This window comes from Melanotaenia boesemani, chromosome 4, assembly GCF_017639745.1.
Source record: "Melanotaenia boesemani isolate fMelBoe1 chromosome 4, fMelBoe1.pri, whole genome shotgun sequence".
NCBI lineage: Eukaryota > Metazoa > Chordata > Actinopteri > Atheriniformes > Melanotaeniidae > Melanotaenia > Melanotaenia boesemani.
Window position 1 is genome coordinate 39,137,109 of NC_055685.1, and position 10,195 is coordinate 39,147,303.

Consider the following 10,195-nt stretch of genomic DNA (forward strand, 5'->3'; position numbering starts at 1 on the left):
GCTCCTCGTGTGCGGCGGCACATTTAGGCATAACTGGATGCTGGTGCTTACCTACAACACCGACAGTGATGGCCGTCTTTAAATCCTGGTTGCGGCAGTAGTTGCCGAGCAGCTTCATGAGGCAGTCGGTCCAACGCATGCGCTGCTGCTCAGGAGCTCTGAGGTGGCTTGTGTCACTGGCATCATCTAATTATCTAAGACATCTAATTATGTTTTACAGTGATTATTGTCATTGTCATCATTACACAGCTTTTTTTATTTAGTGATTCTGTAATGGAAAATTTACACAGAACCCTTAAATTCTGTAGACTACACTTTGCATTGTTAAAGCTTGGCTTATGTTTTACTTAGGGAGGAGAATGACTGTGTACCCAGATAAGGATTTAGTGAGCTCCCCTTCCCCCTTTTCTTTTCTTCCTTGTACCAGGCCATGAGGGGTTTACTACAATGACCTTCGACCTCGATGTTATCAGCTCAGGCTCTGGCTATATTAACCAAGCACACATGTATCTCTTCAGACTCACTTAGCAGATCTTTCTGACTGTGTGACTCTCATTGCTGATCAGCTCTTAATTAAATACTTTGTTTGATTCTCACTTAGTGTGTGATCTTTGATAAATAAAAATTCCACAACAATTCAAAGACATCTTCACTACTTACCAAGTTCTTTGTTTGTTGCTGAGTCGATGCTTTGAAAGCTACAGTGGGAAACTCATTACGAAGATACTTAATCCACTTTTCCACAATTTCCTTTGACACCAAATCTATAATCAAAAGCACAATTGTTAATATTTCACTAAGTAAGTTCTGCATCTTCTACTGTGCTGCTGTCTTTCTTACCGATCTTATTGAGGACTAAAACGATCTTTTTGTTGGTTCCACTTTGGATGACTGCCTGCTCCACCTGAGGACATCTGCAGCCCAGAGGGTCTCGTGCATCCAAAACCTCCAGAATGACGTCTGAAGCCTCCACCACCTTAAGAAAAACATCTACATGTGAGTGTTATTCAACAGATGTAGACCGATGTGTGGCACTGATCACACAGCAACCTACCTTTTTAAATTCCCTGTAATACGCTTTTCTGGAATTTTCAAAGTTGACACGTTTCTCTAAATTCTGCATCTCTGCCTCCTGCAGTCACATCCAAAGAAAAACAACAAAATGCCTGACCTTCAGTCCACGGCGGGCTCATGTTCACCTTCTGCTCAAACTCTCGTTGTCGCTGTAGGATGTCGTTTTGAAAGCTGTGCATATTTCTTCTCTTCATCATCTCACGCTCTCTGGACTGTTTCTGCTTTTCCTGGAGTTCTTGAACCTGATTAGAAAATGAAATAAGTGAGTTCAAGACCAGCTACTTAAAAACATTTTACCATCACTGTGGCTTTAAATCCAGGACAGGGAAGACTTAAATATCTACTCTTTGTCTCCTGATGTCCTCTGGTTTCCTAGCATTCTTGACATGCTGGACAGCTGACAGGTCTGTAGTCTTGGGCAACCCTGAGGCGTCACCCTTCCGTCCATCTTTAGTCTGCAGAATGTAAATATGAAGATTTAAGTATATTAAATTAATGTGTGTGCACCTGAAAAGCATAAAACTCTAATAATGGAAACTCGTGGTCCGTTAGCCTCTTCCATCAGGAATCTTGGGGTGAATTTTACTTTCGATCAGGCATCAGCACCTCCAGACCTCTTGAGCCAGTGTGTCCTGCAGGTTTTCAGTCTGTCCATGCTGCAGCACACCTGCTCTAATAATGGGTGGTGAAGATGCTGGTGCAGACCTTGGCAACAAGCTGGTGCTGAACATTTAGTTTGAACCAGGTGCAGCAGGGACACATTAAAAACCTGCAGGATGCAGGAGGTCTGGAGTTGGTGATCCCCGCATTAGAGGATCACGTTCAGCCTCTGGTTGGCTCATGTTTTCATCATTTATTGCTAAGCTAAGAATTATCTCTGGAACAGAGCTGGAAATGTTATTCATGCTTTTCTTGTTCATTATTCGCATCCCTCTGCAGATTGTACAGAACGCTGCTGCCAGGCTTCTGATGAAGTTGTCTCATGTCTCTTGTCATGTTACTTGTCCAGCTCCAGTGGCCCCCTATCTACTCCAGAGGACACTTCGAGGTCTTGGTCCTCACTTATAGAGCTCTGAATGATCAAGCCTCATCTACATGTCCCTAGCAGGTCCCTAAGGTCATGTGACCTGGGCCTGCTGGCTGTGCCAGGTACGAGGCTGAAAACTAAAGCGACAGAGCCTCTTCTGCCTTTTAGTCTGAGATCTGCAGACTGTGGAGCTTTATAAGTAAAATGCATCATTTTATAACTGCTTTGATCAAAATATACTGTTTCTATGCTTTAAGTTTTCTTCTGCACTTTCTGATCAATATCATGAAATGTGCTAAAAAGCATCAGAATAAAACCTGAAACTTGGCTACTCTGTATTGTCGAAACATTTTGTACCTTATTTATAATCTTGTATGTGTATGTACGTATATGTGTGTGTATGTATCAATATACATACATGTACACACAGGTATGTATGTAAGGGCCTTTTTTTCCTCATTTGTTTATTAATTTCTGTATTTCTTTACACACAAAAAGGGGTGATAAGGAAAACTAAAGTGAATACATGGTACGAGATGCTGGTTGGAAACATGAAGATGCATTAATTTTGATTGTGTTTGACGAAATGAAGGAATAAGAGCAACTGTCTTATATGTTGTGATTGAAATTTGTTTTCTTCAAGTTGTTTCCAGATAAAAAATTGAATAATAAAAAAACAAAGAATAAAACTTGGAAAGCTGCAGCTTTGTTGTAATGTCACATAATATCTGTGATAGTTTGTAAGTTTATTAACAAACCTGCAGGATTCAGTGAAGAAAAGCAAGTAAGAAATATGTTTTACAGTTAAGGAAGATTATTCTACAGTTTATACAACGTCTCAACAACAGACACTGTATATGTGTTAATGCCATCAATCAAGGTGTCAAAGTGACGCACTGAATGCTAAAAAATGGCCATTTCACACAGAGCTTAGTGACATATTACGTGTCTGTTTTTGAGAGCAAACCACACCTATGACATGTTTTACATCCAGTCAAACAGAACATACACCAACAGCCAAAGATACACAGTATTTTCCCAGTGAGCCGACACTGTTAATTTATTCATAGTTAGTTATATATTTTTAACTCATAGATTGGCTCTCTAATTTAATTAATTAATCAAGCAAACGTCCACCTCCTTCACTTTGCTCCCTGTGCCAGCCTCCAGTAAAAGTGCAGGCCTTGGATCTCCAGACCACTGGTTCTTTCCTTGGCTGATACAGGGCTGCCCAGTCAGATCTATCGGTCTTTGTCAGGTGACGTAACACTCAGGATAGCCGCAGTGCATTGTGGGTCGATCGCCATGTTGGTTGCATCGTTGTAAACAGCTGTTCATCGTCTTTGCTGCGTTATAATCTTTGATAAAATGGGAGTCTCATGTTGTGTGAAAGGCCGCCAGTCACACGACAAAAAAGGTAGAAAAGTCGCCACAGAGTTAGATTGTTTTGGTTTCCCACCTTTAAAAGAGGCTTAGGACAGCAGGTTGAGGATGTAACGAGAGGTCGGGTGGCCCGGTCGCAGCAAAGAGACTTTTTTGTTGTTTTTATTGTGTAAGTAATGTTAATGAATAAACTTTATTTAGCTTTCTAAAGTCGTATTTACATTGGCTAACTTCACTTGTAAACTAGAGGCAAAGAGGGAAGGAAATAGAAATGGGGTTTGATCAGTGTTTATTTTATTTAATTATCTTATATCAAAACTTCGTGAATGATTTTAAAGATGCAGGTAAATACCAAGAGAGCCCTGAAAGATGTGATGGGATGTTAACTGGTTGGATTAAGTGGTTCAGGTTTTGGGAAATATGATGGAAGCATCCAGTAGTTTTTTAATAACATCAAACATGTGGTTGCAGGTCAACCAGCTTAAGAAGTGATGGAGGCTCAGACTGGACACCATCCCTGCTTCTAGGACACATCAGTTCCACCCACAAATGCTGCAGGTCTGCAAGACGAAGAAGACGGATCAGCTGAGGAAAGAAACGCTGCAACAGCAGAGATGGAGTCCACCAGGATGCAGACCCTGGAGAGCTGCAGACCATGAAGAGGACACCAGGATGCAGACCCTGGAGAGCTACAGACCATGAAGAGGACACCTGATGCTGGAGAAAGGAGCGCTCAGCTACAGACCAGAGAGGAGACACATAAGGCTGGAGAAGATGGTGATCAGCTGATCAGAGGATAAGGCACTTTTTTTGTTTTTTGTTTTCACATACAAGACCTGGGAAGGGTACCCTAATATCCAACCAGACCCGTCCTATTTTGTTGGGACCCTTTTATTGGGGGAACCAATTTAACTGACCCGACCCGAAAGGGTGGAGTTTGACATACTGGAATCTGTTGATTGGTTGAGAAAAAAAAACAGTAACTTCCTGTGCGACCTGGCATAAAAACAAAGCATGCAGTTTCTGAGACGTGTTGCATCACCATATGGTTAAAGCATCATGGACCTAAACACGGCCTCATCTCCCTCCCCATCAGAACATACTGAGACATCGTCCGTCTCCACCTCAAGCCCTTCTGTCTTCTGAGACATTCTCCATCTCCACCTCTAACCCATCTGTCTCCTGAGATGTCCTCTGCCTCCACCTCTAACCCATCTGTCTCCTGAGACGTCCTCCATCTCCACCTCTAACCCGTCTGTCTCCTGAGACGTCCTCCTTCTCCACCTCTAACCCGTCTGTCTCCTGAGACGTCCTCCATCTCCACCTCTAACCCGTCTGTCTCCTAAAACGTCCTCCTTCTCCACCTCTAACCCGTCTGTCTCCTGAGACGTCCTCTGCCTCCACCTCTAACTCATCTGTCTCCTGAGACGTTCTCCATCTCCACCTCTAACCTCTCTGTCTCCTGAGATGTCCTCTGCCTCCACCTCTAACTCGTCTGTCTCCTGAAACTTTCTCCATCTCCACCTCTAGCCCGTCTGTCTCCTGAGATGTCCTCTGCATCCACCTCTAACCCGTCTGTCTCCTAAAACGTCCTCTGCCTCCACCTCTAACTCGTCTGTCTCCTGAGACGTTCTCCGTCTCCACCTCTAACCCATCTATCTTCTGAGACGTCCTCCATCTCCACCTCTAACCCGTCTGTCTTCTGAGACGTCCTCCCGTCTGTCTCCTGAGACGTTCTCCATTTCCACCTCCAACCCGCCTGTCTTCTGAGACATCCTCCATCTCCACCTCTAACCCGTCTGTCTTCTGAGACGTCCTCCCGTCTGTCTTCTGAGACGTCCTCCATCTCCACCTCTAACCCGTCTGTCTTCTGAGACGTCCTCCATCTCCACCTCTAACCCGTCTGTCTTCTGAGACGTCCTCCCGTCTGTCTTCTGAGACGTCCTCCATCTCCACCTCTAACTCGTCTGTCTCCTGAGACGTTCTCCATCTCCACCTCTAACCCGTCTGTCTCCTGAGACGTCCTCCATCTCCACCTCTAACTCGTCTGTCTCCTGAGACATCCTCAATCTCCACCTCTAACCCGTGTGTCTTCTGAGACATCCTCCATCTCCACCTCTAACCCGTCTGTCTCCTGAGACGTCCTCCATCTCCACCTCTAACTCGTCTGTCTTCTGAGACGTCCTCCATCTCCACCTCTAACTCGTCTGTCTCCTGAGACGTCCTCAATCTCCACTTCAAGCCTGTCTATCTCCTAAGACGTTCTCCATCTCCACCTCTAACCAGTCTGTCTCCTGAAACGTCCTCTGCCTCCAACTCTAACCCGTCTGTCTTCTGAGACGTCCTCCATCTCCACCTCAAGCCCGTCTGTATCCTGAGACATTCTCCATCTCCACCTCTAACCCATCTGTCTCCTGAGATGTCCTCTGCCTCCACCTCTAACCCATCTGTCTCCTGAGATGTCCTCTGCCTCCACCTCTAACCCATCTGTCTCCTGAGATGTCCTCTGCCTCCACCTCTAACCCGTCTGTCTCCTGAGGAGTCCTCCATCTCCACCTCTAACCCGTCTGTCTCCTGAAGCGTCCTCCATCTCCACCTCTAACCCGTCTATCTCCTGAGACGTCCTCCATCTCCACCTCTAACCCGTCTGTCTCCTGAGACGTCCTCCATCTCCACCTCTAACCCGTCTGTCTCCTAAAACGTCCTCTGCCTCCACCTCTAACTCGTCTGTCTCCTGAGACGTTCTCCGTCTCCACCTCTAACCCATCTATCTTCTGAGACGTCCTCCATCTCCACCTCTAACCCGTCTGTCTTCTGAGACGTCCTCCCGTCTGTCTCCTGAGACGTTCTCCATTTCCACCTCTAACCCGCCTGTCTTCTGAGACATCCTCCATCTCCACCTCTAACCCGTCTGTCTTCTGAGACGTCCTCCCGTCTGTCTTCTGAGACGTCCTCCATCTCCACCTCTAACCCGTCTGTCTTCTGAGACGTCCTCCATCTCCACCTCTAACCCATCTGTCTTCTGAGACGTCCTCCCGTCTGTCTTCTGAGACGTCCTCCATCTCCACCTCTAACTCGTCTGTCTCCTGAGACGTTCTCCATCTCCACCTCTAACCCGTCTGTCTCCTGAGACGTCCTCCATCTCCACCTCTAACTCGTCTGTCTCCTGAGACGTCCTCAATCTCCACCTCTAACCCGTGTGTCTTCTGAGACAGCCTCCATCTCCACCTCTAACCCGTCTGTCTCCTGAGACGTCCTCCATCTCCACCTCTAACTCGTCTGTCTTCTGAGACGTCCTCCATCTCCACCTCTAACTCGTCTGTCTCCTGAGACGTCCTCAATCTCCACTTCAAGCCTGTCTATCTCCTAAGACGTTCTCCATCTCCACCTCTAACCAGTCTGTCTCCTGAAACGTCCTCTGCCTCCAACTCTAACCCGTCTGTCTTCTGAGACGTCCTCCATCTCCACCTCAAGCCCGTCTGTATCCTGAGACATTCTCCATCTCCACCTCTAACCCATCTGTCTCCTGAGATGTCCTCTGCCTCCACCTCTAACCCATCTGTCTCCTGAGATGTCCTCTGCCTCCACCTCTAACCCATCTGTCTCCTGAGATGTCCTCTGCCTCCACCTCTAACCCGTCTGTCTCCTAAGACGTTCTCCATCTCCACCTCTAACCTGTCTGTCTCCTAAGACGTTCTCCATCTCCACCTCTAGCCCGTCTGTCTCCTGAGACATTCTCCATCTCCACTTCAAGCCTGTCTATCTCCTAAGACGTTCTCCATCTCCACCTCTAATAAGTCTTTCTCCTGAAACGTCCTCTGCCTCCACCTCTAACCCGTCTGTCTTCTGAGACGTCCTCCATCTCCACCTCAAGCCCGTCTGTATCCTGAGACGTCCTCTGCCTCCACCTCTTGCCCGTCTGTCTGCTGGGACGTTCTCCATCTCCACCTCTAGCCCGTCTGTCTCCTAACACGTTCTCCATCTCCACCTCTAAGCCGACTGTCTTCTGAGACGTCCTCTGCCTCTACCTCTAACCCATCTGTCTCCTGAGACGTTCTCCATCTCCACCTCTAACCTGTCTGTCTCCTGAGACGTTCTCCATCTCCACCTCTAGCCCATCTGTCTCCTGAGACATTCTCCATCTCCACCTCTAACCCATCTGTCTCCTGAGATGTCCTCTGCCTCCACCTCTAACCCGTCTGTCTCCTGAGGAGTCCTCCATCTCCACCTCTAACCCGTCTGTCTCCTGAAGCGTCCTCCATCTCCACCTCTAACCCGTCTATCTCCTGAGACGTCCTCCATCTCCACCTCTAACCCGTCTGTCTCCTGAGACGTCCTCCATCTCCACCTCTAACCCGTCTGTCTCCTGAGGCGTCCTCCATCTCCACCTCTAACCCGTCTGTCTCCTGAGACGTCCTCCATCTCCACCTCTAACCCGTCTGTCTCCTGAGACGTCCTCCATCTCCACCTCTAACCCGTCTGTCTCCTGCAGTCAGGCAAAGAAACAACTGGAGAAATTGAACCAGATCAAGGCTGCAGGTCCAGACGGTTTCAGCTTCAGGGTTCTGAAAACCTGCTCAGAACAGCTATGGTGGATTCTTCAGCACCTTTTACCACCAGCCTGGGTCAGAATAGAGTTCCTATGCTGTGGAAAACATCCTGCCTTGTTCCAGGACCTGAAAAATCCCAACCATCTGAACCAGATGACCACAGACCAGTTATCCTAACATCTCACATCATGAGACTGAACAAGCCAACACCTTTCAGGACTCTTTACAGTTTGGTTATCGTATTGTTCTTAGGGTTGAAGATGTCATCATCTACCTGCTTCAGAGAGCCCACTCTCATCTGGACCAATCAGGCAGCACTTTAAAGATCATGTTCTTTGTAGTGGTTTAATAAAATTCAGCTGCCCTGTTAGAAGAGCCAGAAATTCAGATCGATGCATCCACAAGCACCTGAATTTCACCCTTTCATCCCATATCTGAGAATTAACTGGCAGAAAATTATATTTTCATTCTTTATTTGGCCTTTTAACAAAATGTACAAGAAAATAAAGAGATTTTGCATATGTGTTCCAGTTTTATCATCATGTGACGTGACAGAATTATTGTAGTCCAAGGGGGTCCACCAGGACGCAGAAGACAAAGATCAGATACAACAGTGTTTGTAGAAAAGTTTTTACCATAAAATGATGCATTAGTTCTCATAAACAATACATATCACATACATTAGGCAAAGCAGGTTTATTTGGAGCAAAAATATACAACAGGGTGATTCAAAGAGCTTTACAGAATACAAGAAGCATAATTTAACATTAAAAACAAAAGAAAGAGGAAAAAAAGGACACTGGATAAAACAGCATTTAAACATGATTAAGTTTAAAAATGTAAGCTTAAAAAAAAGTGACTTAAATTTGGACTGTAAATAAAAACTAGTCCATGCAGCAGAGAACAGGTGGGTCTTTAACCTGGATCTAAATAAACTGAGTGTTTCAGCTGATCTGAGGCTTTCTGGGAGTTTGTTCCAGACATGTGGAGCATAGAAGCTGAATGCAGCTTCTCCATGTCTGGTTCTGACTCTGGGAACTGGAAAGAACCTGGATCCAGATGACCTGAGGGTTCTGGTAGGTTCATACTGGGTCAAGAGGTCTCTGATGTATGTTGGTCCTAAACCATTCAGAGCTTTCTAGACCAGCAGCAGAACTTTAAAGTCTATCCTCTGACGGACCGGCAGCCAGTGTAAAGACCTCAGAGCTGGACTGATGTGGTCCACTTTCTTGGTCTTAGTGAGGACTGGAGCAGCAGAGTTCTGGATCAGCTGCAGGTGTCTGACTGATGTTTTAGGTAGAACCTGTAAAAACACTGTTACAATAATCAAGCCGACTAAAGATGGAAGCTGGACTAGTTTTTCCAGGTCCTGCTGAGACATCACATCTTTTACCCTTGATATGTTCTTAAGCTGATAGTAGACTGACTTTGTGGATCCTTTTGTTTTTTTTTTTACCTGTCCTGTCCAGCATCGTAGCTGCAGAATGATGGTCTGGTTGTTGTATCGTGCTGAACAAACTTGCTCTGCCAAGGGGAGGTTTATGGGTAAAAAGCTCCTCTTGATAATCTGATTCCTTTATTTATTTATTTACTTTGAATAGTGGAATCTATGTGAACTTACTGGACCTGACCGGAGGGGACAGAAAAAGAAGGAAGACAGCAAAAAGAAGAAGAAGCTAAAAGGGAAAGAAGAATAAAGAAAGAGGAGACAAAAACTCCACAGACAGAAGCAACGACCTTCAATCCACCATCACCAGACAACAAGCTGTTCCACCTGTACATGAACACACCAGAAAGTACAATTAAATGAAGACAAAACTGAGATTATTCTGTCTGGTAGAAAGAGAAGAGGGTCAGCATTGGTAAACACCAGGAGACTTGGGCTCTTAAAACTACCGACCAAGTTCGTAACCTGGGAGTGGTGATAGACTCAGACCTGACTTTCAGCAGCCACATCAAAGCTTCACTAAGAAGCTTTTTACCAGCTCAGAAACATCAACAGAATTAAAAGTTTAATCTCCCAGAAAGACCAGACTCCTCCATGCATTCATCTCCTTGTGTTTCGTTAGCGTAGCATCACTTCTAGACCTCCAGCCTCCAGTCTGGTCCCGCTCTGCTGGACTGAAGGACCAAAGCTACTTTCCACACTGGCTGCTACATG

General features: G+C 45.9%; 1 protein-coding gene across 1 annotated transcript in view; it reads right to left on the minus strand.

Moving 5' to 3' along the window:
* The window catches only part of LOC121638048 (guanine nucleotide-binding protein-like 3-like protein), a 4,053-nt gene extending 1,877 nt beyond the window's left edge, over positions 1 to 2,176 (minus strand). Inside the window, 7 exon segments of the mRNA XM_041982474.1 lie at positions 42 to 129; positions 132 to 186; positions 646 to 764; positions 841 to 976; positions 1,055 to 1,132; positions 1,200 to 1,316; positions 1,419 to 2,176. Coding sequence (XP_041838408.1) covers positions 42 to 129; positions 132 to 186; positions 646 to 764; positions 841 to 976; positions 1,055 to 1,132; positions 1,200 to 1,316; positions 1,419 to 1,592 — 767 coding nt within the window. The 5' untranslated portion in view covers positions 1,593 to 2,176.
* Between the last annotated feature and the right edge of the window lie 8,019 nt (positions 2,177 to 10,195).